Source organism: Hoplias malabaricus, chromosome Y (assembly GCF_029633855.1).
Source record: "Hoplias malabaricus isolate fHopMal1 chromosome Y, fHopMal1.hap1, whole genome shotgun sequence".
Lineage (NCBI taxonomy): Eukaryota > Metazoa > Chordata > Actinopteri > Characiformes > Erythrinidae > Hoplias > Hoplias malabaricus.
The window spans coordinates 18,239,846-18,267,699 of NC_089820.1; the positions used below are offsets into that span (position 1 = coordinate 18,239,846).

General features: G+C 37.7%; 4 protein-coding genes across 6 annotated transcripts; 1 reads left to right on the forward strand and 3 right to left on the reverse strand.

Annotated features, from left to right (window-relative positions):
• Positions 1-238: 238 nt before the first annotated feature.
• Positions 239-12,558, reverse strand: LOC136678390 (long-chain-fatty-acid--CoA ligase ACSBG2-like). Of its 2 annotated transcripts, XR_010796480.1 has the most exons (18): positions 12,426-12,558; positions 11,785-11,996; positions 11,623-11,686; positions 10,141-10,255; positions 9,713-10,020; positions 8,953-9,224; positions 7,194-7,282; positions 6,953-7,073; positions 5,692-5,772; positions 5,227-5,376; positions 4,861-5,028; positions 4,479-4,660; positions 3,854-4,087; positions 2,970-3,187; positions 2,538-2,677; positions 1,702-1,945; positions 587-1,353; positions 239-444 (listed from the first exon to the last, which is right to left on the reverse strand). XR_010796480.1 is itself a non-coding variant. In XM_066656442.1 (17 exons), exons 4-17 carry the CDS (start codon positions 10,158-10,160, stop codon positions 1,277-1,279), a joined length of 2,304 nt encoding a protein of 767 aa, XP_066512539.1. In that variant the 5' UTR covers positions 10,161-10,255; positions 11,623-11,686; positions 11,785-11,996; positions 12,426-12,558; the 3' UTR covers positions 239-1,276. The 2 variants fall into 2 exon arrangements, 1 of the variants encoding a protein (XP_066512539.1); XM_066656442.1 differs by having other exon boundaries at positions 239-1,353.
• Positions 12,559-13,877: 1,319 nt separating this feature from the next.
• On the reverse strand, positions 13,878-17,058 carry LOC136678716 (uncharacterized HIT-like protein Synpcc7942_1390). Of its 2 annotated transcripts, none has more exons than XM_066656826.1 (5): positions 16,923-17,058; positions 16,624-16,764; positions 15,554-15,658; positions 15,399-15,471; positions 13,878-15,296 (listed from the first exon to the last, which is right to left on the reverse strand). In XM_066656826.1, the coding sequence occupies exons 1-5, from the start codon at positions 17,031-17,033 to the stop codon at positions 15,205-15,207; spliced, it is 522 nt and encodes a 173-aa protein (XP_066512923.1). In that variant the 5' UTR covers positions 17,034-17,058; the 3' UTR covers positions 13,878-15,204. The 2 variants fall into 2 exon arrangements, with proteins under 2 accessions (XP_066512923.1, XP_066512922.1); XM_066656825.1 differs by having other exon boundaries at positions 16,884-17,058.
• Positions 17,059-18,325: 1,267 nt separating this feature from the next.
• LOC136678714 (large ribosomal subunit protein mL65-like) lies at positions 18,326-21,334 on the forward strand. The gene is made up of 5 exons (XM_066656822.1): positions 18,326-18,953; positions 19,503-19,648; positions 19,822-19,927; positions 20,331-20,507; positions 20,991-21,334. Exons 1-5 carry the CDS (start codon positions 18,377-18,379, stop codon positions 21,254-21,256), a joined length of 1,272 nt encoding a protein of 423 aa, XP_066512919.1. The 5' UTR covers positions 18,326-18,376; the 3' UTR covers positions 21,257-21,334.
• A 606-nt stretch (positions 21,335-21,940) lies between these two features.
• On the reverse strand, positions 21,941-26,951 carry LOC136678715 (embigin-like). Its single transcript, XM_066656824.1, has 8 exons — positions 26,812-26,951; positions 26,254-26,316; positions 25,345-25,507; positions 23,919-24,001; positions 23,584-23,708; positions 23,005-23,293; positions 22,467-22,500; positions 21,941-22,355 (listed from the first exon to the last, which is right to left on the reverse strand). The coding sequence occupies exons 1-8, from the start codon at positions 26,855-26,857 to the stop codon at positions 22,289-22,291; spliced, it is 870 nt and encodes a 289-aa protein (XP_066512921.1). The 5' UTR covers positions 26,858-26,951; the 3' UTR covers positions 21,941-22,288.
• Positions 26,952-27,854: the final 903 nt, after the last annotated feature.

Below are 27,854 nucleotides of genomic sequence, written 5' to 3' on the forward strand. Positions count from 1 at the left end.
TTTCAGTGTTGGATTTTCTGAAAGGACGTTTTGCTCTAACACTGCTGTATACTGAATTACTGTAATATGAGACGAATAGGTTTTATCTGAATGTAAGTGACATGTGAAACCCAAAAGAGACTATTCTTCAGCAATTGTAAGTGAACAAAGAATGTATTATAGAAGAATAGTGTATCTGAAACTGGTTCAGCAGCAAAACTTTAACAACTCAAGCCGAAGACTGTGGTATAATGCAGGTTTTAATGTAATGTTTAATCCTGAAAATATAATTTAATTTATTGTGACATAGACAATAAACAAAACCATCTCAACATCAGTCCATCACAAGGCAATACACACTCACACATACCTATGGACACCTTAGAGTAGCAGGGCTCAAACCACAGCTCCAGGGCCCTGGGGTTGTGTAACAGCAGCACTACCTGTTACACCACCATGCTGCTCCTCATTATTAATTTAGTGATAAATATAATAACAAATTAATCAAAAAGAATACTTTCATATATATTGTGCCTATCTGAAATATTTTGATTGAATTATAATATTTTATTCTAAAAAAATAGTTCATATAATGGCTTTCCAATACAAACTTAAATGTGCATTATTTTGAAAAACAGATGAACAATTGATTTTACATTTCCTCTAGCAATATCCTAACATGGCTTGAGCTGCACATTATATTAAGCATGGATTATGAATAGCAGTTTGGTTTTTGAACTATGACCAGAGAAAAACAATCACTCCCAAGGCTGATTTCTTATTGTCTGTTGTGCTGAACTTGTACACTGTAACTGTATATAATATCCCCAAAACATAATTTACTAATCATGCACAAACAATTTATTTACAAAATACTAATAAAGCATTAAGTAGCTGTCTTTGAATTAATTAAACCTACACCTTTATTGTCAAACATTGGTAGAGTAATGGTTTAATGAATAGACAATAGTGTCAACTTATCAGACATTATCCAAGAATCTTGTACCAGTATTTCAATGAGCGAAACTGCCCGACAGATTCAGCAGAGCTAACACAAATGTCAAAAGTTTAAGGTACTAGTTTTGGCTATGTTTGAGCCTCTTATGTATAAAAAGTGCAGAGATCATCTGAAAGTGCTATGTACACACACTGACAGCTGAAACAGAGACACAGTCTGGTTAGCTGTATGTGAGTTGGAGTGAAGAAACTTGATACATTTCTGAACAAGATAAAGGTAACTGGAGTGGGGGGGGGGGTGTTTTGTCCAGTTTTGTCCACATTCACAGGTTAAAGTCCATTATTCCTCATAAATTTTGTCAATTTCTTCTTTGTACATTTTTGCGACAACAGGCCTCTTGAGCTTCATAGTGGGACCTGGTCAAACAATAATAGAAAAAGAAAATATAAAACGAATTATATTTATATAAACAAAGAAGCTGCAAGGGTTCTCAAAACAACAGACTGGCTGTTGATGAAACGGTGTTAACACTCTCACTTGTAGTTTGCATGTACACCCCCCTTAGATAACCATGGGGGCATTTGTGATAAGAATTGTTCACACAACAATCATTTCTGGAAAGAAGCCCATTCTAATTAGGACCGTAAAATGAAGATACAATATAAGTTAAAATTAAAATGTACATCAGTTTTTCAATACCAACAATCTAAGCCATATCCTTGATTATAAAATAATACAATGGAATAATTCAAATAAAACCTTACCAAGCTCCCCTCCAGATATTGAGAAGTCCCGTGGCAAAATGGTCCACTTCTGAACCCTCTGAGCATTTGATGTAGCTTTGGCATTGATTTTGTCTACTCCGTCCTGAATGGCTTTATAAATGGCTGGCTCTTTGTTGTTGATGATTTCAGACACTTTGCTGGCGGCGACTCCATGTTTTTGACAGAAGTCCACAGCCAGTGGACTTAGCTCATCTGTGGGTTCTCCGTTCTCATCAACTTTACACTGAGGAATTCAAGACGTTTTTAAATTTTACAACTGAAAAATGTTATCCCTAAAAGGTCCCGCATCTTATCCCTAAAAGGTCCAGATACGCTTATACATTTCAGGGTCACGGTGGGTCCAGAGCCTACCTGGAATCATTGGGCGCAAGGTGAGAATACACCCTGGAGGGGGCGCCAGTCCTTCACAGGGCAACACACACACACACACACGGACACTTTTTTGAGTCGCCAATCCACCTACCAATGTTTGTTTTTGGACTGTGGGAGGAAACCTGAGCACCTGGAGGACACACCAAACTCCTCACAGACAGTCACCCAGGGCGCGAATCAAACCCACAACCTCCAGGCCCCTGGAGCTGTGTGACTGCAACACTTACCTGCTGCCCCAGGTCCAAATTTGCCTTGAATATTTTTGTTTTATTTTGTTTTTTGTTTGTTACTGTTATCACTAGTGCAATCAAATATACAAGATAATATTTTGTTGGAACACATGTACAATTCTATAATATTTTATTGCTCACAAGAACCCTTTCCATAGCCTTATTTTTTAAAAGTAAGGGCTGAATAGGATGAATAAATATGAATAGTCTTACTTTCAGTGTGAGAAGCATGGAGAGGAATTTCCTTTTGTCTCCCACTAACATGATATTACTAATTATGGACACTTCTTCTTTGACTGCATCCTCAATAAGGACTGGTGGGATGTTCTCGCCTCCAGCAGTGATAATCAGCTCTGTAAAATACATATAAAATATTTTTGTTTTGAAACCATAAAAGATTTTCTCTTTCAATTAAAATCAGATATAATTTAGCATAAATATTTTAAATCTATGTTAAAAGAGGCCATAATATAATAATGGAGCCTACAGCTATCTGGATGCACATGTTAAAATGTGCTGAAATAACAGTCCTAAACCTGACCCTAACCAAACTGCTTTCAGTATTATTAATGGTCTCCTTGTCATTCTAGTAAATTCTCCTTACAAAGTTTAGTGTGCTTCTTAGGCTAAAATCTACACATATACCTTTTATCCGGCCTGTAATGTACAGGAAGCCATTTTGGTCGTGCTTTCCCAGGTCTCCGGAGTGCAGCCAGCCGTCTGAATCTAGAGCCTCCTCTGTCTTATCCGGCATGTTTAGGTAGCCCATGAAGACATTTCGTCCCCAGAAGCAAACTTCCCCATTTCCATCTGCATCTGGCTTGTCAAGCTTTGTTCTGCAGCCTGGTATTACCTTACCACAGCTGTGGAATAATATTGGAATATGAATACACATTTAGAATCAATGGTGAGTCTACCATTGTGTCTAGTGCCTATGATTTTTGATAGTAATTTTACTAAAAGGCAGTGTTCATATGAATAAATGACACATATTTAAGCTCATCATGATGACTAACGGTGAGAAAAGAACGACTTAAAACCTGTGTCAGGCGATAATCACAGATTTTGCATCTTCGTGTATGTCACAGTGTTACAAAATTGAGATAACATGCCTTAAATATTATAATTACGTAAATTAAATTCACTTTATTTACAGCCTCTGAAAATCCTGACTTCTGTTCAAACAGCATGGTTTGGCAGTGCTATTATCAGTGTTGTGTCATTGTAACACATACTGAGCTACAAAGTCTATGTGGTTTCACATAGAAAACGTGTCATGACAAAACCTAATGTCAGAAAAACAGTGTCACGTAGATATTAGGTTACTTGTGGTTATCCTGAAAATATTTATATGCTGGTTTTAGTATTTATTAATGTCTATGTAAGTCAATGTTATTAATCAGGATTGGCTATTTTTGTCAAGATCTTGTCCAGAATTATTTAAACAGACAAGTAGTACCTGAGCATTTATATTTGAATCTAAAAAAAAAAAAAAGTACTGAACCTCCGGAAATAGAACAGGAGCAAACCTCATTAGGTGAAAGTTGTTGGGCCAGGACATGGTGTGAGGTCCAGTGCTTTCACTCATACCATAGAGTTCATACAGTTGAATGTTGAGGCTCATGAAATATTCCAGTGTGTCCTTCGTGATGGGTGCAGCGCCTGTGAAACAAACCTTACAGCGGTCCAGCCCCAGGGCGGCACGCACTCTCTTGAACACCAGATTATTAGCCAGCATGAAGCCCCAGGGTACAGATGTATCACTGTAGATCAAAGTACAAGAGCATTTAGCCATACAGATGAGAACTGATTTAAATATTACTATTACTACTAATAATAATAATAATAATAATTTTATTATTCCAGGTAAGCTTCGGTCCCACCGCAACCCTGAACTGGATAAACTTTTACAGACAATGAATAAATGAATTATTATTATTGTTGTTGTTGTTGTTGTTATAATAAGTTAAAAATATATATTATGTACCCTTATAAATATGCACAATAACAATTTAAATTGCACATTTCATGGAAAATATAAAATTCTCTAGTTTTTTAGCAACGTCCAATGCATTATTGGTAGATAATGGCAAGGCAACATGTTGGATGTAGGTTGGAAAGCAGATTTGCAAGACGAGGTAAAGTTAATCATACCTATTCATGCTGTTGTAGCTTGTCTGAAGCCCTATGGCCTTGGCCCAATCAGCAATTTTCTTCTTCATTACAGAAGACTTTGCACCAGCAGATTGCATCCCTTCTTGCATCTTTTCCCAAACGCGTGGAACTCCCAGAAACGCTGTAGGTCTCACCTCTCTCAGAGTATTGACCAGTGAACCCTATAGGAGCACAGTGCCCATCACAACCAATAGTGACAAAACAAAAGGTAATTTACTAAATCACAGACATTTACATCAATGGTCATTTTAAGATCTGTCCAATAAATGGTCCTTTACAGAATGGAAAGCAGTTCTTCTATCACTCCTTCAGTTTACTTTACAAACTGCTCACATTACTTCATAAACAAAGTAATGCTAACCTTCAGGGCGTCTGGTTCAGCAAAATAGGTAATGCCACCAAACTTCATGGAAATCCACAGGTCAAAGACCTGGGCTGCCACATGACTGAGGGGGAGGTAGTTGACCACAATTTCTTCTCCCACGTTTACACCAGCCACAGTACCACCTGCATTTGAGATCCAAGTGATCTGGTCAGAAGAATGGTAAAAAAAAGTTCAAATTTATTTATTGATTAACCTTGAGTGAATATTTTTATCATGGCATTGAAACAACTTGCCATATCTAATCTGCCCATTCTGTGTTAATATTAACAGTGTAAAGAAGGAATAGATTTCAATACCCTTTAATTAAAATCTTGTTTATGTCATGGTCTCAGAGAAACTCACATTGTCATGGCTGAGCATGACTCCTTTTGGGTTCCCTGTGGTTCCTGAGGTGTAGATAAGGCTACAGCATTCATTTGCCTTTTGGCTGTTAATCACTTCATCCAGCTGGGCATCTGAAATCTCCTCACCAAACTTCATGAACTCAGCCCACTGCAAGAACAGATCACATTTAAAAACAGATTTGAGCTTCAGTTGGAGGGGGCCATCGCTGATATAAATGTAGAGTATTCCAATACTCATTTATAAAATGTCTCTGTATTGAGACATTATTGAGATTTGTTTGCACTGATAATAGTTCAAACGATTTGTCTACAACTGTGCCAAAGTTTGGCAAGGTTGAAGTCAAGAAGTACACATACTGTACATTATTGAGGTAATGATGTGTCAATGTGAGTTTTTAGGTATAGCCAAAGGTAAAATTAAACATTCATTGGACCAGCTCTGTAATTAAATGTAGAGGCTTACCGTATATACGTTTGGTTGTTTATTTTCCAGTTCCCCCTTGTACTGAACAATAGCCTTCAAGTGTGGTAGCTGATCTCTGACCTAATTTAAAATAACAGCAGCTTTGAGGGAATACTCCAACCAAAAAAATGCAATTTTAACCATCAGTTCTTTTGTTAACTTGAATATTCACCTCCTACACAATGAAAGTAGTTTCTAGAGAGAAATTGATTTAGATGCATCTCCAATGTAGAAGGTACAACTGCTTGGAAGATTTTAGATGCATGTTTATACATAATGTTCTTTTAGCTGGTGACAAAATGGATGCAGATAGTTGACATTACTGCTATTTAGCTTAAAATCTCCTTAGAGTCATGCAGCTGCCTGGCTCTTTAAATACTTTACATCAGTTCAGCTTTTTTTTTTTTTAATAAATCAGATCAACAGTATAACGTTTTGAATTATTTAAATGATAAGTCTGAAGGATCTAATGATGCAATACAGAAAAAAATTAAAACCTGACACATTAAATAAAAATAAAAGACCAGAAACCTGCTTTCTAAAATCATACATTAGAGGAGCTGCACACTGGTTTTAAACTGTAACACCACACTAGGGCTGTAGTTATCGTTACACTTATATAGCGCCTTTCTAGATACCCAAGGACGCTTTACAATCTACACTGCTCAGAATGCTCAATTCACACACACACACTGGCGAGAAGCGGCAGCCAAACGCGCACAGCGTACTCTCAACCAGAAATGACCGTCAACCTGGAGGACTGCATCGGGCACTAGGACTTCACCCAGGACAGAGCGCCAATCCATATCTGGGCTCACACACATTCACTCACACATACACACTCATTAACCAGGACAGTTATTAGGGAAGCCAATTCATCTACCCTCCATGTTTTTGGACTGTGGGAGGAAACCGGAGACCCCGGAGGAAACCCACGCAGACACGGGGAGAACATGGAAACTCCACCCAGATGGGACTTGAACCCAAGATCCCAGTGCTGGGAGGCGAACGTGCTAACGTGCATATCTCCATCATGTTGTGACTCATTGATACCAGAAAAAAAAAAAGGTTCTCCAGACACTGATCTACATCCTGAACAGAGTAGGTAAGGGAAAGTGAAGGAAATCCTGAGAAATATTGAGAGAAATCAGACAGGAGAAATCAAAATATTATTGAAATAACAATATTACAATATCTGTTTTTTTTCAGTATCATGCAGCCCTACACCACACCATTTAAACAATGGTTAATTGTTTTTTACCTGGAGGATTTTTGCCAATTGTTTGTTGTTTTCGACCACCACAATATTGGCTTTACTGTTATGAGCGACATGCTGGCAGGCTTCTGGTGAGTTGGTAGTGTAGATTCCAGTAGAAAGGCCTCTAAAGCACATAGATCACATCTTACATTAGTATACAAATGACACAATGCATTTCATGCCTTTAAACATGATCACACGTCACTATAGCATCAAATATGAAAACTATTTTGAGAAGCAGTACCCTGCCATGATGCAGGCAACATTTGCGATGAACCACTCAGGGGAATTAAAGCCTAGAATACCAACTCCATGGAAACGCTCCAGCCCCAGCTACAGATAAAGGACAAACACATACAGAGAGTCAAGACACATTGTTAAATATTTAACACATAGATAACATTCATATACAGGCAGTCTATATAGATAAAATATATTTTATGTTAAAGTGCTGTAAAACTGGAGTTTAAGTTGTGAACTCCCCTCACTCGGTGCAATAAATGTTCAAAGAAGAGTCCAATGTACTGTTTATATAGAAATCATAATGTAATGCATGTCTTACATATTATTAGCCTAGCTAACACACTAAAAAGATCAGAGATCATATTTTCATTTAATTTCCAGTCAGAATAGTTATACATTTTGTAGGCAATAAGAAGAGAATATTACATAAGGAAATAGAAAAAAACAATGAAAAATGCAAACTAAGAAAATCTTGTTGCTTTCAGAGCAATGAACTGGCCACTCCAGAGATAAGACGTCATCATCATTAAATGTGATTTTGTGTTTATTTGTGATTATTTAAATAATCTATAGTCGATAATCTAACTTTGTCCTTTACAAGTAACACCAGTGGATGTTTCTTTTGTTGTGACCCCTTTCCTGACACTTAACACATTAACAACCATTTTGCCTTAAATTAAATAAATAAAGTTTGGTGTCTAAATTTGCACAACAACAGCACTACAATCTTAATATTATCAGGTTCATTTTACTACCGATGAGGTCAGTACAGTGTCTTTCTCAATCACATTAAAACCCATGAACTTCGGGCTCATTGTTCAATTAATTTAATTTAAATATTTACATAGTAACTACTACAGCTTCTAAACTGTCAAGGTGCCATAAAGGTGTCTATGGAGCAATATCATTTAAAACACCCTTCTCATTCATTCATTACAATATACAAGTATATGTATGAACAACTGTTTTCATATTCAAAGAGCTTTCACACTGGTAAATTTATACAGGGTGTGTCAAAAGTCGCAGGACTCCTTTTTATTTCAGAAACAAAAAGGAAAATGACACATATGAATACACAAGCAAGTAATGAGTGAGAGGCCTATCATTTAGGCTGTGTCCGCCCTTTACAATGCCCTGCAACACATTTTAAAGCAGTCTCCCTTTCCATTTAGTTTAGTTCTCGGAATAAAAAGCAGCCTTAAATTTGTGGATCTCAGTGATCTTGTACTTGAAAAGAAACCTAACAGGGACCTGACAATGTAAAGCCTTTTAAGTAAGAACCAAAACCAATTCTAAATTTCATTCAGCAACCAGTGAAGAGAGGCTGGGATTATATTATCCCACCAAATCGTTTTAGTTAAAACCAAGCAGCTGTGTTTTGCGCCAACTCCTGACAACGATCTTTGTCTAAGGCGGGTATACAAACATTACAGCTTCATATTCACTGTGGTAATCTAAGGAGAATAGAGCCTCTGTAATTACTACTCCGGGCTCAGTACTGCAGAAATTGCACAAAATCTAAGGAGAATAGAGCTTCTGTCATTACTACTCTGGGCTCAGTATCACAGAAATGGCACACAAATGCACAGGCTCAGTACCACACACGCACGCACACACACTTACCACAGCACTGTAAAAATTAATTACACTAGTGGGAGCCAGAGGAGCAAAAATCCCAAATATTTTCCCTAGTGTCCGTTTTAGGTTTAAAATTCTAAAATCCTGATTTCTAACCAAACATTTGATGTTATTCTAATTACCTTGAGAAAGCTCTTGGCTGCAGTTCGGCATTGCTGCATGTATTCTTTGTAGGTAAATGTGACCCAAGCTCCATCTTTCTTCCACCGGAGAGCTGCTTGGTCTCCAAACATATCCACTGTGGCCTGAAACATCTGATGGATGGTGAAAGGTGGCTCAGAGCCTGGGCCTGATTCAGCCATCCTCAGCCTCACTGCCTTGTCCCTAACAGTGCTCCAGTATTGCTCTGCTGGAGCCAGGCACACGTCACCCACAACTGGGATAGACTTTTCCACTGTTGAACCAGGACAGCATTGAGGACAAAGACCCGGCATGATTAGTAAGTCAAAATAAATGATTAGTAAGTCAAAATAAATGATAAGTAAGTCAAAATAAAACTTCAAAGTTAATAGAAGAGTGCTCTATCCACCCATGGTCTAACTACTGCACTGCCTATTTGACACAAGCACACTAAATAATAAAACAGGAAGACTTAACATTAGGGATGACCCGGGTTAAGTTACTTTCAAAGCTGTGGAATTTCTAATCTTACCAAACAGGTTTATGTTTATCACTAAAAAAAACCCCATAATGACGGAGACTGAAGCCTGAAACTCTACATATTTTGAGTACCAAACAATTTCCTACAAAATGTTGTATTTGATTCCAGAGACCACACATTTGATTCCATAACCATTCACATACTATGCATGATTGACCAAAATATTCCTTAAAATAAACATAAAGGCAGTAATTCATCCTGCCGAAATGATTTAATCTTACCTGTGATCTTGCCAGCTCCACCTGACGCCTTCACAGCTTCCTCAAAGCTCCCAGCAAAGGCATCTTCACATTCAAGGTTTAGCTCTGATAGTGATAAACCTTGGACCTCTTCTGAAAGCTCAGCATCTGCATCTATGGTTGGACTGTCAATCCCAGAATCATCCGTAGTGGAGATCTCAAGTACTTTGCTGTCCATACGGTTCATGCTATTGCAGTCAGTTAAAGACGTCAAACAGATGCCGTTAACCTGTGCTTTGGAGCCCTGCAGTACCCGAGTATCTTCCAAAGGGCTTGAGACCTTTGGGAAACTGGCAGGAGATGAACAAAGAACATAAACAGCAATGCTTACTTGGAGACAAACACGTGACGTCTAATCCATGTTATTTGTATAGCTGTTGTTATGTTGGAGTGAGACAATTAATGCTTACCTCTGAGTATTATTTTCCATGGAGTGAATTCCTTTGGATTTGTTGAGTTGCACAGAGTCACTAACAGATATTAGGTGTTCTCACAAGCTTCTTAAAACAGATTTGATTATAATAACTGCAATAAAAATGGATTAACACACTGACTAATAAATTATAAAAGACTGTTAATAATATCTGTTATCAACGTTGACTAGACACACAGCTCAGTTATAGTTGTTTCCCTATGCCCCCAGTACTAGCTTTCTGAACTCCATTTATTTGAAGCCTTTATGTCACCATGTTCTTGCAACACACAAGTCTGTTAAGTGTGCCAATGACTTGTTAGGATTGGAAGAGTGATGAAAGCAGCTGGTAGCCGGTACGGTATGTTTCAGTGTCAGTGTACATTTCACCTATATCTAGCTTATTCCATTACCATTCAGTGGGAACAAAATAGGTCTAAAGTAATTAGACTGTAAAAAAAGAAGTTCATGTTAAATGTGGCTCTCACCTTCCTTACTGACCTACGCATTTCCTAAGCAATGGTGCCCCCTAGGGTAATTTACAGCTAATGAAATTCAACAAGTACAGCATCTATACTAACGTATGTAACATGGAATCTGGCTATAATTTAGATAGCACAGTGTCATTTATTATAACACGTTTAGTCACCATTTCAAAGCTTAAAGGGTTTCTATCCCACGTCAGCATCACCAATGAAATAGGGCAAAGGACAAAGTTCATAATTACAACACTAGTGTGGCAACATGTAGGGCTACACTTAAATGAACTTTTGCACACAATTATGCAAAAAAATGGGTGAACTACACTATGCCTCAGACCATATCACATGTGAGCAATCTCAAATTTCAGAAACTCAAATATTATACAAATAGTGCCCTTAGGTTACTTAGATACCCCAACCTTTTTGTCTGTGACGCAAGACGGTGAAAGTTCCTATAAGACACACATGCACTGAAAGCAAGATGACATTTGCATACCTAGGGTTACGGTCATAACACATTTGATATTCACTGAAATGACATTAATGCTAAATGAATAACTACATGGAAAGGGGTACTTCTTCCAGAAGTCTTGTGATTAGGAAGACAGACAGAAAGCAGTTGTATGCAATTATATAGATATCTCTGGTAAAATGACATGCTGAGGTTTGTTATCAAACGTGAACATCAGTGAAAACATCCTCTACATGCCACAAACATAAATATGGCATTTTTCTTTTGTGTCAATTTTGCATAGGCACCATATTATATTTAAAAATTTCAAATAAACCATAATTTTTTTTATGTGCACAATTGGCTTCTCTGTAAAAAGACATACAAACTCAACAAAATATATCATTAGACAGGGGATGTCTCCACTTTTGCAAACAGATTAAAAGATATAAGAAATTTTCATTAGGAGCAGGTACTGGTACTCTACGCACGTGCGATAACAGCAATGATAATATAATTCAAGTCCCACTGAAGATGTGTTACTCACAGGGAGATGTTTTTTTTATCTTGACATGCAGGTTCTGTTGGGCTTGTTATGGACTCCCAGTTGTCTGTAACGAAGAGATAAACGGTGCACTTAACTCCAGTACAGCCTTCTAATGTGTGAAGAAGACGATGAAACAAAGATCAGGGATTATTACAAACATACAGCACTGCTCGGGACGAACACTCCGTGTCACGTGGCCTTCCTTCGCTCACAGGTAGTCACCGAATGCGGGTGTTAGTTGTTTTTTTTACCCCACTCGTATTTAGGCACCTCCTGCATCGTGATTGGCTAATAGTGGACCATGACCAAATTAAAGCAATGCACATTGGCTAAGGTCCACATTCACAATCAGACCCCGATATAGCCACTGAACACTGATCAAAGCAAAAGGTCAGTTCGTGAATCTTACGGCATCTGTTATAAGCAGTTACAGGTGTAAGTTGTTTAGGCTGCACGCTTGATGATGGTTCTACATTAAAGGAAATGGTTCTATATAGAACATTGAAAGCTTGAAGAACCTTTGCATGATTAATGGGCCCTTTACATTGTGCAATTCCCTTCAGATTGATAGCGAATGTGCTATAGATGGTTGCATATGTCACCTTTTAGAAAACGGTTCTTCCATTGTGACAAGCTTGACACTGAACCATCGATAGAACATTCCCTATCGATCTGAAGAACCCTTTCAAAATGCAAAGCAACCAATAATCAATTTCCTTTCGTTAAGAACCCTTGTAGAACCATCATTTTTAAGAGTGTATATGTCATTTGAACGATGCCCTGTCTGTTTATTAAATACTCACTTTCATTCGAAAAAGTCAAATTCACATTTGCATGCTCCCATTTTTCATGAGCTGATCTCAAAGATCTAAGACTTTCACTATGTACATAAAAGGCATTCTTCTCTCAAATATTGTTCACAAATTTGTCTAAAGCTGTTAGTGAGCACTTCACCTTTGCTGAGATAATCCATCCTCCTCCAAGGTGTGGCATTATCAAGATGCTGATTAGACAGCATGATTATTGCACAGGTGTGCCTTAAGATGACTACAATAAAAGGCCACTCTAAAAATGTGCAGATTCCATTTCATAATATTCCAAATGTTTTCAGTGACTCTGAGTTAATATAGCATCCATCTTTCACTACAAAACAGTGCTGTTGTAATTTGCGCAGAGTGAGTGCAGCTTGGCATTGTCTTGCTAAAATAAGCAAGGCCTTACCTGAAAAAGATGCATGGAAACATGTTGCTCCAAAACCTGTATGTTTTCTCATATTTGCTTGATACAGGTTTTCAGCTGCTTAACAGATTGTGACTCCCTTATATCATTCAGCATTAACGGTGCCTTTACAGATGTGCCCTTCTGTAAAGTCACCCACTCCATGTGCTCCAATGCCCCTAATATCATCACAGATACTGGCGTTTGAACAGTGTGCTTAAAATAATCTCAACAATCCCTCTACTCTTTAGAGGAAGCAGCTGCCATGATTTCCAATAGGAATTTCAAGTTTTCATTAGTTGAACCACAGCACAATTTTTCACTTTGCCTCTTTTTACCTTAAATGATCTCCGTCCCGGCGGCACGGTGGTGCAGCAGGTAGTGTCGCAGTCACACAGCTCCAGGGGCCTGGAGGTTGTGGGTTCAATTCCCGCTCCGGGTGACTGTCTGTGAGGAGTTGGTGTGTTCTCCCCGTGTCCGCGTGGGTTTCCTCCGGGTGCTCCGGTTTCCTCCCACAGTCCAAAAACACACGTTGCAGGTGGATTGGCGACTCGAAAGTGTCCGTAGGTGTGAGTGTGTGAGTGAATGTGCCTGTGTTGCCCTGTGAAGGACTGGCGTCCCCTCCAGGGTGTATTCCCGCCTTGCACCCAATGATTCCAGGTAGGCTCTGGACCCCCCGCGACCCTAAATTGGATAAGCGGTTACAGATAATGGATGGATGGATCTCCGTCCCAGAGAAGATGGCAGCGTTTCTGGATCATTAATAAATATGGCTTCTTTTTTGCATATGTATGTTTGAACTTGCTTTTGCTGATGTAGCATTGATCTATGTTCATTGATAATTTATATATAATATATTTACTTCTGAGACACTCTCTGAGATGCTCTTTTTAAATACAATCATTTCACTGACCTGTTGCCAGTTAACCTCTTTTTTGTAGCATTACACAACTTTACCAGTCATTTGTCGACCAACATGGCATCAAATTCAAAATCTGACAATAAAATTTCTCAGTTTTAGCTTTTTAATTGTTGTTTTTGTGTTTTAATCAATTAAATATGGGGTTCTAATGATTTGCACATCATCATATTGTTTTATTTACATTTTGCACAACATCCCAATTTCTTTTTATGGATGGAGAATGCAGCAGCAGAAATCTGAATGAACTGGACATTTAATCATAGAAAACATCATCTTATTGCAAAAATAAATCAATATTTCCAATAAATGTTCTTTATGTGCAGTGGTTGAGGGTTGGGTAAGACAGAGATTTACATGAAAGAGGAGGTTGTACATTCACAAATGATAAAAAGGGTGCCACGCAGAGCGGTCTCGAGCTGATAAGATTGCAGACAATGGTGCTGGAGTTAAGCTACATAAAAAATAACAAGTATATATACAATATGTAATTTTTAAATTGCATTGTAGTTTATTTTTGCCTACAAGGGTTTCCATTCTTAGTTTCCAGTATATGTGGAAGGTTTAGAAGTTTCCTGTCATGGATTATCTGATCAGGTCAAAATGAGGGTAGGTGACATCCTGCTCTTTGGATAGGAACCTGACAGTTTTGCAAACAATGATGAAAGTTCACTTACAATAAACACAACTTGAAATGTCACATAGTAGTCTGGATCCTCTTTATCAAGGTCACCAGATCACACCACCGATTTAATTTTAAATCCGTCTGAGCAGGTCATGGACTAAATGACATATAAGCCAGAACTTGTCTTAAGTTTAGCTTATTTTATTTCCCAATTAGAGTACTGAAGGCATTAAAGTTTCTTAAGTAACACTTCCAGAAATTGGCTCTAATATATCTACTATACAATTTGAAAAACGTCAATAAAAATATAAAGCACTCTCCATTATCACTGGGTACTGAGAAATATTAGCAGAGTGTGAAAACATGCAGTCATCGGAAGAACAGAAAACAATCTTTTCAAAGCAACACTGCATAGCAGCATTTCTTCCCCATCCATGTAACAACATATGAAGGTCATGGCACAAATACCTCTGCAACTGTCATGTTGTGAATGCAAACAGTTTGATGTGAGGGATACTGATTGATTTGATACCAGATGAAAACATAATTATTTACTTATTCATTCATTCATTCATTTAGGTGTAATTGTGTAATCATTAAAACTTTATATTCCTTGGGTGTTCTTTACCTTGGAACTTACTGAAAACTAAAATGCTGTAAGCACTTTATAATTTCCAGCAGTTCTATTTACCAAAACTGTTAATGTTGTTTATGTTTGCATCACAATTTTGTTATTCAATTATAAATGTATTTGCTAAACTGATTTAATCATCTCTGATAATAAAATACAATCTTTGATTTACACTTATAAACAGTCCATTTATCCTGGAGGCCATCCCATCTGTCGTCCTCCAAGGACATGGAGGTGTAGGTGGTAAACCGACTGAGCTCCGTTTTTTCCATCATTGATCACTGCAAGGAATACACATTCTCTAAATTAATAAAATACATTTTATAATTAAAAAATGCATATGAAAACACAGATATATTAGAAAAGCAAATACATAAACATACCGATCCTGAAACCTTCACTCAATCCCTCTTTCTTTGCCAGGTTTTTAGCAACCACCAAAAGGTGTCCAAGGAGCTGCAGAGGAAAACTTCAAGGTATTAATATAATTCCCACAGTGAAATAATACAGCATAATGAAGGGAAAAACAAAGACAAACCAGTGCATCGTCATCATGCGATTCACTGATCCTTGGGATAGGAGTCCTTGGAATAACCAGAAAATGCACTGGTGCCTTGGGACTGATGTCCCTGAATGCTAGACACTGAAAGAAATGTTACAGCAATCAGTATCAGAGGAATGCACTTTGCTGCAGCTTGCATCACTAAGGGAGTAAGTTCAACTTAGTTCAAGTTCATACTGTAAACGCATCGGACATTTGTTTACATAAATTTGTTTAACTGAATGTAAAACTTTTGTCAGTGTGAAACATCTTTTAGTGCTTTAAAACTAGTTTAAATAACCTGACAGATAATACACACACACACACACACAAACCACCTCCATGTTTCTACACTGACTGTCCATTCTCTTATCCCCACTGATTGTTCAGTGAATATACACTGTGTGTTGTGCTGGTGTAAGTGATTTAGATCTAGCGGTGCTGCTGGGGCTTTAAAACAATGCACCCACTCACTCTACACTCCACATCCACCTTGTAGATGCAGAGCTGATTATCCTCTGGTACTTCATCAGTGGTCACTGGACAATGTCCACAGGGCATTGCTGACAGGATATGTTGGATGGTGGACTATTGTGAGTACATCAGTGACAAGTGAGATGTATAAAAACACCAGCAGCACTGTTGTGTCTGATAAACTCATATCAGAGTATTATAAAGTAATGCATCACCACCACCACGTCAGTTTCACTGCAGCACTAAAATGATCTGACTATGTGTGTTGCCCTGTGAAGGACTGGCGCCCCCTCCAGGGTGTATTCCCACCTTGAGCCCAATGATTCCAGGTAGGTTCTGGACCCTGAATTGGATAAGCGGTTACAGATAATGAATGAAAATGAATGAATGTGTTCCTTGTCTTTGAAAACAGAGTGAAGAAAGTCTAAATTAAGCAGAGAAACAGACGGACTACATTCAGTAGTTGTAGAACTACAAAGTGTATCCATGGTCAATGGAGCTGAGAGAATAGACAGTGAGTGTAGAATAGTAGAGTTTGAGACTAATTTATGGCCAGGCAGTGTATGTTAGCTACACCAAACAAACCTAATTACCTTGTCATCTTCAAAAATGACATCTGCAGGAATACTTTTATCAATAATTTTGGAGAAGATAGACGGAGCTGGTTTGCCATATTTCTTGCTGGCTTCCTCTGCCAGGCGCACTTCATCACTGTGTGTGGACAAGCTGTGATTCTGAGGAAGAAAGAAAGAGACAAATAAACAGACCAAAGTTTCTGGAGCAGAGAACAGCGGCCTCTGACACTATATGGCTAATGACGACTAAAGACCCAATTAACTGCTAACTCTCTAACCTGAATAGCACCCTTACAAATCTGCAGTAAACCAGAGACCTGGAGCAAGAGAGCAGGGCGGGGTAAAGTGCGGACGAAGGGCAGAAAACAGCGGCTGTGTAAAATTCTTCTCGCCATAATTTCTCCTCTAAGGCTGTAAATTTCACACATGCGCAGTTCTGACTGAGAAGAACAAACAGCGCCTCGTGTGAACATTCAGTTTACTACACTCATATAAAATGAGATCTTCAAGACAGGGGTGGGTGATAAAATCACATCTCGATAATTAAAAATAAAAAGACATTTTCACGATATACAATATTTTGACAGACAAACAAAACTATCTGCTGTATCACAACTACTGAGGGTAGTAAATGCAAAGTAGTGTTAAAATAATATATATATAGATAATAATAATAATAAAGAATATAAAGTATTTAAAACATTTAAAACAATCTTATCTTCCTCTTGATCCCATATAATTTCTTTGGGTTTCAGGTCCGGAGAGTAGACTGGCCAATCCAGCACAGTAATATCAAGGTCAGCAAATAATCTGGTAGAAGTTTTCCCAGTAAAATTACGTAATGACTGCCGTCTAATCAACGTTCTCTTAAGTTTGAAAATGAAAGTTGAAAAGACGTCCAAACACAGACTTTGAAAAGACGACTATTAGACGTATTGTGGACGTCCATTGACGTTATTAATTGGTCACCACTTATTAAGATGGATTTTGGACGTTCAATGACATTTAAAATATGTCCTTGACGGACAGACTACTTTTAGACCTATTTTGAACGTCCAGGGACGTTCCTTGTTTACTGGGTTGGCACTGTGGGCATGTACTTAGTCCTGCTTGAAAAGGAAATTGACATCCCCATAAAGCTGGTCAGCAGATGGAATCATGAACGTATCTAAAATTTCCTGATAGAGGCTGCAATGACTTAGGACTTGATAAAATACAGTGGACCAACACCAGCAGATAACATGGCACCCCAAAACATGTCAGTCTGTGGGAACTTCACATTGGACTTTAGACACTTTGGATTCTGTGGCTCTCTACCCTTCCTCTAGACTAGGAAGTTAATTTTCAAATGAAGTGCAAAATTTACTTTCATCTGGAAAAAAATGACTTTGAACCACTGAGCACTAGCCCAGTTCTTTTTCTCCTTACTCCAGATAAGACGTTATTTTCTTTGGCTGCATAGTAGGATACCTGAAAAAAGTATTATCATTATTATTGTCCATTACCACATCATCTGAACCAAGCAGCTGGCCTTCATTCTGTGAAAATTTCCTATTGAATGGAGCAATAGAATCCCAATAGGATGGACCCTTTGAATTAAATTATGGTCAAAATGATCTTGTTTACAATATTCTATTTATTTGTTTGTTTAATTATTTCATTTTTTTGTGATATATCGGTAGCTTTATTCCTCCTCCCAATCACTGGGGGCAGTGTTTCAGTCTGAGTGTTAATATGAGCTCGTGTGTGGTGAAGTAAACCCGTGTTAAATATGGCAGTGTGCGGTAAGTTGTCCTTGCTGCGGTCAGTTTCTGCTCGGCCCCCGAGGCTGACCTGCCGAAGACATGTCCATGAGGAGAGCGTCTCCTCCGGGGCTCAGTACCCGCCGGTCCTGCCCTCCCGTACGGCTAAGAGCAAGTCGGCCAAGCGCCGCGTCCTGCTGGACAGCTTTGAGCAGCTGGGTGCAGCCGAGCCTCAGGACAAGATCCGCGCTCTTAGCCGCGTTCAGAGGATGAAGTACGTAGTTTACCCGCAGACCTTCGCTCTAGGAGCGGATCGGTGGTACCAGCACTTCACTAGAACCGCGTACCTGTCCGGACTTCCAGAAAAATACTCCTCTAGACCCGAGTCTGGCCCGGAGACCCAACCAATGGAGGACTCTGCTCTGCCTGAACTCAGATCAGCGCTGTGTAACTCTCTCCTGCAGGAGAACTGGTATATGAAGAAAGGCAGGACATTTCTTCACAAACGGCAGGAACAGATGGTTTACCCCTTTTTGACCAATATAGTGGCCGGCCTTGTTAATTCTTTGGCCACTTACAACCCAGTGCTTCGCCTCTCGAGCTTAGGTAGGTTTCTAGGGATCCGTTACTTTCTTCCTTACAGGCCCTCACATGGATTGTATACAGTCTCTAGTCTTCTGGAAAGGCTTTATATCATATGATGTAGCATAGCTCTATAGAAGATTTGTTTGCACTCAGCCACAAGAGCCGTAGTGAGGTCAGGTACTGACGTTTGGAGATTAGTTCTAAAACTCATTCAAAAAGAATTGGAAGGTGCTCCATCACATCAAATAAGAGAGTATAGTTGCACTGCGCCGTGACCCAGTGCTGGGGGCTTGACACCTGGCTGACACTTGTCATTTCACCTGGTGACCTTAAAACTTAGGCTCATGTGCAGCTGGTTCTGCCTGTCTGCCTTTTTACACAGACTGTACATTATAAACTTTGTAAACCATTTTCAGCAATGGGTGCATGGTAAATTAGCTGAATTTATTAATAAGAAGTTGTATTTGGGCAAGTTTGGACATAAATGTATCTATTATTTGGCTTTTAGAACTTGAATTAAAATGGTGTGTTTGACATGCTGACACATTTCTTACTTGGTTTGTTTTGCAGATTTTGAGCCCCAGGTCAATTTTTATTGGCTGAATGGAGAGCGGACTATTCCAAGAGGACACAGAAGTGGAAGAGTTGAACCACAGAGATTTCAAATTGATGACAAACCCCACAGCCAGATAAGGATCCCACACCAACTATCAGAGGTCCAAATTTCCAGATAGTTTCTTCCAGTTCTGTCTGTGTCTCTCTCTCACTCAAGTCCATGGCAGTACAGTTGCCATGTCCTTACTTATACATGTAGAAGATGGTTTCAGTTTTAAGGTCAGTAAACTCATCGAATGTACATTCAGGTTGAAACTGTTTTGTTTTCTTGTAGTTTGTGCCAATTGAGGCAGATGTATCTGCTGAAGTCCCAGTAATCCAATTTGAGCCTGACCACCTCCCATTGTTCCGAAGACAGTATGAAAATAACATCTTTACAGGTTTGTAAATCTTTGTGCATATGAGTTATTTAAGATGTAGTGATTTGGAAAGTTTTTGGCAGCATTGTTATTGTTATTAATTATAAGGGTCCAGGCTGTAGGAGTAATATTCATTCTTGTATGTATGTTATACACCATGTTTCTACAGTCAGTCTGTTTGCTCACCCCCAATGTCCATACAGGAGCAATTAGTAGTTCTACAGTTACAGACTGTAGTCCACCTGTTGCTTTGTGTAAATTGTTAACCCCTGTTCTGTAATGTTCAGGACCACCACAGAGTGTGTAAGATTTTGGTGATGGATAATTCTCAGTGAAGCAGTGATGCTGTGTCTAAAGGGGGCAAACAAACTGCAGAGAAACTGCACTGTAAATGTATTTATTTATTTTGAATCCCTCCCCATAGGAGCTAAACTGGAAGATCCATGCTGCTACGGTCACACACAGTTCCATGTGGTTCCTGCTAAGTTCTACAGGGATAGACTGATCAAGAAAAACCTTCCTGAACACATTGAGACATTTCTGAGAGCCAATGCAATCGCAAGTCTTTTTGCATGGACAGGTGCACAAGCCATGTATCAGGGTGAGTTATACTAGGGCTGATATATGATCTGGTTGGTCATTTTAAGGTTCCATATATTTACTGGTATTGGCAAAATCCACCAATAGATGGCCAACAAAACTAAATATGATCTTGAACAGTGCACATTTTGGTCACCTGGGGGTGCTAAGCACTAATACCAGTTAAAGCAGTTAAAGAGTTTTGAAATGGGTGGGTTTTGATATTAAGGATGTTGGGTCAGGGCTGTTTCTGTCAGTAAAAACTACTGGCTGGTGTCATGTTTTGTGACTGCCCGCTGACTGAAGCCTTCTCCAGAGAAACAAACACGGTGGATGTGTACCTATTGCCATTCAAGTTTGTTCATATATTCCACCTGGTGTTTTTGCACCTTCTAGATTTGACATAGATGTGGTGCCACATTACCATTAGAATATTATTTCTCAACTTAAGTTTAGGAGAGGCTTAACTAACCACAGACCTCACCTATCATGTTTGTCTCTTCAGGGTTCTGGAGTGAGCAGGATGTGAGCAGGCCATTTGTGTCCCAGGCTATCATCACTGATGGTCAGTACTTCTCTTTCTTTTGCTACCAGCTCAACACATTGGCCCTGAGCTCTTTCTCCACCCCCGACAATCTCCGTAAGAATCTGTGCTGGGGCACAGAGAGCATGTGTCTCTATGACAGTATCACGGAGGGAGATGTGCTCGGCTGGGACGACAGCGTGCTGAGGCTTCTTGTGCAGTTTCTGCTAAACAAGCCACACAATTAAGCCAAGAGACACTCAAGGATGAACTGGTGGTAGAATGTTTTCTATAAATGGTCAATAAATATATAATATACAACTATCTGTTACAGCTTTCATTTTTCAAAAAAAAAAGGAAACTGAAAATATATCAATCACAGTAAAGAAGTTGAATAACAAAAGTTTACTAAAGTAAATTTTTATTTGTTTATTTTTAATTCCCAGTAGAATAATTACTTATATCTCATACTTTCTGCAAAATTGGAACATATAGAAAGCCGTTTATGCAAGGCTTTTATATCAGACATGTCGTTTGCTATCTGCTCTTGAAGAAATTTAAAGATTGATTTTCTTTTGCACTCATTAATATTGATATACTCCATTTATACACCACAGATCCATACAGCCACTTCAATTGGTTTATTAATCACTCACTATCTTTAGCTCAAAAAAAAAAGTGAAGTACTATTCCTATTAGCAAATATTGCAAATTAAATCTTTTTAGAGGCACAGTCGTGGTAGTAACTAAGCAGTTAACATTGCTTGACAATACAAAACGTCCTGGAAAAACAAGCTATAATGACATTTTGAAAATACTTGAATTTTATGTTTGTTTGTGTTTTTAAACCAGTTATTTTCTTTAGTTTAATGCTGTACATTTGAATCACACACAAAGGTAGTTCAGCTTAACCCCATCCGTATTGCTTTTATAATATTTTATATTTATGAGGTATTCAAAAGTGCTTGAATATGAACATCCCATGAGTGGAAGGTCAGGGTACAGCTGGAGTAGACCTGGAGATTTTAACAATTTAGACAAACACTGCAGATGAGCACATGTACAGGTGTTAGACTGTGGGGAGTATTTATACGATATTCAGGTTATATGTTACTAATAAATATGATACTGCTGTGAGATATATTCAAACATGCAGAGTTAGGGTGCTTGATAAAACACATTCAGAAAGCAACAGCTGTCTAAGTTTAGCACCTAAGAGGATTAATATTTTTATCACTGGTAATGTATAATGGCTTTTAAAATGATACACAGCACGTTTTTCACTGTTCAGATTTTCTCTGTCTTGCGGTGGTTCCTCCATCCACCCCATTGTTGTCATCCTGTGTCCTAAAACAAATAGGGATACATGAATATTTATAAGTCAAGATAAACAACCCATGTTATTGCTGTAATACCAGATTCACAATTAACGATTATGTGAAAAAATGTTCAACTTACAATTTATTTGTCTGTTCACACTGCGGTCCATTTTCTGTAAAAGGAGACAAAACCGTTTGTAAGTCTTGATGTTTATTTCTGTGTTATACACTGAGCCTTCATCTTTTAGCCATTTTTACAAACTTATTTCAGTTTTGACGATTGCCCCACCTCCTTTGCTTGGACTGACCAATGGTTTGTTTAAGGCTGGTCGGAATGAACAGCTGTTGCTGCTGTTTATTTCACTTAGTTTATATATAATATCAGTATTTCATTGTCTAAATTTAATGAAATATCCCAATTTCATGTGTGAACCAAGAACACACACTGAAATATTTCCTTCTTCCAAACCTGTTCCGTCTGTGATCAGCGCACATGGGTTGTCCATGCTGATCTTGATATGTTTAATTATTTGATGTTGTTGAGTAAAGAATGTGTTTATTGGTTTTCATTTACATTCAGTTTCTTCAGTAAAATTTTACAACCGCTAAAACAGCAGCATCAATGAACTATGAGCCAGTCCTGGAACTGACTGCTGAAAATATTTATTCCACATTACCAGTTGTTTCAGAGTTTTTCTTCCGACTGTGGCTCTGTCTCTCATAGAGGAGGATGAGTGTGACCAGGATAACCACTTCAGCTGCTATGGCCAAGAAAGGCTTGAGGGGCTCAGTGAAAGATAAAACCTTCAGCTCCACGTAGGCCTCCGTTGAGCCGACACCAAACTGAGCTTTGCAGGCATATTTTCTGGAGTCTTCCATAATCAGGTCCAGCACAGTCAGGCTAGTTTTGTTGGTTTCGGATTGGATCTTATACTTGTCTGGTTCATCAGTGTCGTTGAGTAAGCTCTGAATAATGCAAATAGGTGTTAAGCAGAACCAGTAAAAATGTTTTAGAACTATTAAGACTTCCTAAATCATGTTTCTATAAAAATGTTTCTTCTGCAACATTAACCTTGCTGTTTGGGAGCCCCTCAAATGTTCAGTGCGTAGAATTGAGATTCTAAATTCAGTTTAAATGTTTTAAATGTTGTGAAATATTGCATTTTTCAAAAATCACATTTGCTTAAGCTTTCAATGAACAGATAAACTGCATTTATGAAGTGCTGTGTCCCAGTCTCAGTCTTAAAGTACTTTACCTTTTTAGTGCCGTTGAGTGCATACCATTGCCAGGTGGTTGATCCCTCCTTAAGTAGGCACTCTAGAACCACTGAGTCACCAATGTAGCTCACAATTGGTTTATCACGCTCTTTAATTGAAGGAACTATAATAAAACATAACCATACAAAGTATCAGATGCACTGCAATATTTTACACTTAAAATAAGAATAATAATGCCAGTGTGGACAGACTGATTTTGAACTTCTTCATAAGTTCATTCTGTTTTACAGCTGGTGAATGTGTCCCCATTAATGGAATATTTTTATTTACTTAATTTTTGTTAGTTTTGTTGTGTACATTTATGCCCACATACCTTTAAAAACAAAGTTAGCTTTGGCTTCTCCTTCTGAAAATGTGAATACACACGAATAATTTCCTACTGATGTGGCATTGAATCTGTAATGATAAAGTAGTGATGTTACAAGTAATTGTGTAAATTAACAGTTAGTAAAATAGACTGACGCATTTGTATCACATGAGTGGTTTGACATGATTTTTTTATATTTTATTTATGCATGGATATATTAACAAAATACAGTATTGTATTGCAAAAAATGTAGACACCTGATATAATATATTTAAAATGATTTATTTTCTCAATAAACATGGAGCATGTATAAAGTGATATATTATTACAATAAATACAAAACATAAATGCAGGAAAAAAAATTTTTTTAATTTCTATCTCAATTAAAATGGCCAAATTTGAATGATTATTAATTTGACGGTTTGGAATAAATGAATTTTTGGAATACACAAAAATAGTGTAAAACAGTGCTCCATTACCTTGAATGAGACGTCAAATGGACGCGTCTATATAAGGTATTGCGTGATCATAATCCATTCTCTTGGGATTGTTCATTTATTTTATTGTCATAGGGTAATTGATAAATATAGTGAAGTATATTTGATAGGAAGATTGTAGTTTACAGAAAGTAAGCGCCTGTTAGTTTCAGAATAATCTCAGGAATTCAATGATGGCTGGTTTATACATAAAAGGTGTATAACCACAGACATATTTTAAGACAAATGAAAAAAAGTTCCATTTCCAAATCAACTGTTACAAATTACATGTTTCTTGTAATAAAAAAAAATTGCTGCTTAAAACCTCATCATAATCTCAATCATAATCCTGAGAGACATCTTTGTAAAAATGAATAATATTCATATTTCTGCTTTTTAATTTTGGGCACATGATATGTTTGAGGCAGATTCCTTACTAGTTGTCTTATTTCCATAAATTACACGACACCAGCTTCCAAATGGTACCTTAATCTTGTATATATTATATCGTATACAATAAGTAATTTATGAAACGGAGAATGTGAAATTACAAGTCACAAGCCATATTTGGTTCCACGGAGTTAGTGGAAGTGTTGGACTACAATCACACTGGACTGCCATGAGGAGAGGTTTGGAAAGGGTTAAACCAACACATTCACAGCTTACTGTAATAATATTGTTTTTATCCTAATAGGGGTTTTGTTTGTGTTTTTTCAAGGTGTCTATATCCTTTGCACAGTGCCATATAAAATAATTATTAATTGATTGATTATAAATAACTGCAAACTAAACCATATAAACAAATGCTCATTTAACAATCTGTCATTAGTTCTTTAGAACCTTTTGAAATAGAAGTTAATTGCTCAAACAAAGGGTTCCATGATTCAAAATCATGTTTTTTTGGGGTACCATTTAGAACTCTGTTTGCTAAGAAAATTCATACTGTTTATACTTACATATAGTTAAGCACCTTCTGTGGAGCACTTGTTTGAGATCGGTTTCCATCTTTCAATACCCAGTAGCTGTTTACAAGTGACTTGCTTGAGTCACTATATTCACATGAAATGTTCTTTGTTTCAGGGTTCTCGATTGCAACATATATGGTGTCATAAAGTTTATCTGTGAATTAAGAAATGGACATCAGAAAACACTCCTGTGCAGAGCAATATCGTAATCAGAATTTCTAACACAATTTCCTTGCGCATTTATCACCATTTCCAGTAGCGTTTACTGAACAAATGATGACATACATTTGAACACTACATTAACAGAAAAAAGTAATAATATATTAATAATAAATTGTTATGGTTCATTGCCATAGGGTGACAATATGCAACATAAAATGTAAACCTACACTGGCATAAGATTTAGGGGATTTGAGTGAGTGAATGAGCTTGTTAATAAATAGTTCCATGAGTTGTTTCGCATTTAAAAATATGTCACTTTCCTAAAGTACTGTACATACATTCTCTTTTATTTCAGGTTGCAGTTATTTTACTATTACAACTAATTTACATAATCTGTCTCATGACATCTTTGATTTCAATTCTTAAAAATCATAGAAATGCTCAGAAAATGTTTCATGAATATTTGTAATTACTGTATTTCACACACAGAAAGATTCAAAAGCCAGCACTAGCCATGTTATGTGTTGGAGGAAAAAGAAAATAAAATTACATTAAAGGCCTTCACCTCGGGATTGAAAATATTAGTGTTTTCTACTGCATTCAGCAAGAGATTATTATTAAGATATATTTGACATAGTATAGGGTCAAACATCATTGCTCAAGCTAACCTTATTTATTTAGCTTAGCTGCTGTGAGGGGAGCTCAGCAGAATAATAGAACATGAAAAGGTCAGTTTACCTTTGGATAACTTAGCTATGTGTACATTCCCAGCATCCCCAGTCTTGGAGGACGGGGTGGATCCTTAAAATAATAAATAAAAAAATAATAATCAGGAAATGTGAGAACAATTGTGGCTGAACATCAGAGAAATTAAGTTATTTCCTGTGATGACCATGTGCTGTTGGGAAAGCAAGCAAAGGATCACATACCAAGATGAAATTTGCCTTAAAATGTTGTGTTTCAAGTAAATTACACATCATATGGGCTACGCAACAAGAACTCAACTTCTCTTTTCCGGATACAGAGAGTAGATACTCAAAGCACATTGAGAAATATTAGAAGATCTGTAAAGGTTTTCATCAGGCCACAAGGTCACAACATTACGAACAAAAGATCAAACAACTGGTACACAGCTAAATCTCAATACACTTAGATATTAGATAATTATTAATATTGGATTACAATATATTGAATTAGGAGATATACATATAATTATTTAAAGGCAAAACAAGATATAATGATCTTGATACAGGTAGTATCAAATAGTAACACATACATACTAAATATATGCCTCACCTGCATTCACGCCTTGGCAGAAAAGTAAAAGAATGATGAGATGCATAGTGTTTGGAGCAGGACTCAAGGTTTCTGTGTATGTCCTCTACTCTAGTCTAGGAATAAGGCATCTTGTTCTCTTCCGCATGAGATGCAGCCCTCCCCCTTCTCTCTTCCTCTCTTCTGTTCTCTTGCTCCTCCTCTCCTCTTCCTGCAGCCATGGTGACTCTGCTGCAGTGGGACCTGCTTGTTTTAAATGAATCATGAGGATGGAGCAGCTGCTGAAGCCCAGGGTGTATCAAATGATCCTGCAGTTAGCACAGTCACGTAGGTGTTTACCAGCACACATTTAAGAAAGCAAAAAAGGCAATAATTACAAATTCTACCAATGATGCATAGTTACATGATTAAACGTTCATATTTATCTCCCATGATGCTAAATACAGTCAGTTTGGCCAGTGTAGAAACACAATAGCACAGTCTCTTTAAAGGGAGCCCTGAATGTTAAGACATTTAAGCCTCAGAATAATGTAACAGCACACAAAACACTGCATATATTGTTAAGGTTTTGAACATCAGCTATAATCAATGAATTCAGCTATTTCAGATGCGTCTATAGAATATAAAGTCATTTTGTTGTGTAAACACAGCTTGTATAATCACAGAATCAGAGAAGCATGAAATTAAATTAAATTAAACGATACTCTGTAGCAGCTACACATCAGCCTAAAGTCACCATGCTCAGTGCAGAGTATCAGTTTATTGGGGTATAAAGCCCCCAAGCACTGGTCTGCAGAGCATTGAAACTGTGTTCTCTGAAGTGATAAAGGACCAGTATTTTTGGAGTGGCATTTGTGATCCACAAATAATCATTTTAAATCAATACATGATCACCATGGTAACAAGCTGTTTTTGCTACTCCTTTAGACTGATGTATGTAAATTACCTTTGTCCAGATTGGCTGCCTATATTATGCCTCTGTCAGAAATCAGGCCAGGCTGAATAACATTCTTTTTAAATAAAAAATGAATTATATAAATGCTTTGTTTTTATGACATCACAAA

Excerpts from the sequence above, each read along its gene's own strand:
- LOC136678716 (XM_066656825.1), bottom strand. The coding sequence starts at position 17,033 with ATGTGTGAAATTTACAGCCTTAGAGGAGAAATTATGGCGAGAAGAATT. Across the intron at positions 16,765-16,883 it reads TTTGTAAGGGTGCTATTCAG|AATCACAGCTTGTCCACACA; the intron begins GTTAGAGAGTTA and ends TTTCTTCCTCAG. Across the intron at positions 15,472-15,553 it reads CGCATGATGACGATGCACTG|CTCCTTGGACACCTTTTGGT; the intron begins GTTTGTCTTTGT and ends TTTCCTCTGCAG.
- LOC136678390 (XM_066656442.1), bottom strand. The coding sequence starts at position 10,160 with ATGGAAAATAATACTCAGAG. Across the intron at positions 4,661-4,860 it reads CTGAACCAGACGCCCTGAAG|GGTTCACTGGTCAATACTCT; the intron begins GTTAGCATTACT and ends GTGCTCCTATAG. Across the intron at positions 1,946-2,537 it reads CCATGCTTCTCACACTGAAA|TGTAAAGTTGATGAGAACGG; the intron begins GTAAGACTATTC and ends TGAATTCCTCAG.
- LOC136678714 (XM_066656822.1), top strand. The coding sequence starts at position 18,377 with ATGGCAGTGTGCGGTAAGTTGTCCTTGCTGCGGTCAGTTTCTGCTCGG. Across the intron at positions 19,928-20,330 it reads TGAAAATAACATCTTTACAG|GAGCTAAACTGGAAGATCCA; the intron begins GTTTGTAAATCT and ends CCCTCCCCATAG. Across the intron at positions 20,508-20,990 it reads TGCACAAGCCATGTATCAGG|GGTTCTGGAGTGAGCAGGAT; the intron begins GTGAGTTATACT and ends TTGTCTCTTCAG.
- LOC136678715 (XM_066656824.1), bottom strand. The coding sequence starts at position 26,857 with ATGCATCTCATCATTCTTTTACTTTTCTGCCAAGGCGTGAATGCAG. Across the intron at positions 26,317-26,811 it reads CTGCCAAGGCGTGAATGCAG|GATCCACCCCGTCCTCCAAG; the intron begins GTGAGGCATATA and ends TATTATTTTAAG. Across the intron at positions 24,002-25,344 it reads CAGAAGGTGCTTAACTATAT|ATTCAATGCCACATCAGTAG; the intron begins GTAAGTATAAAC and ends TTATCATTACAG.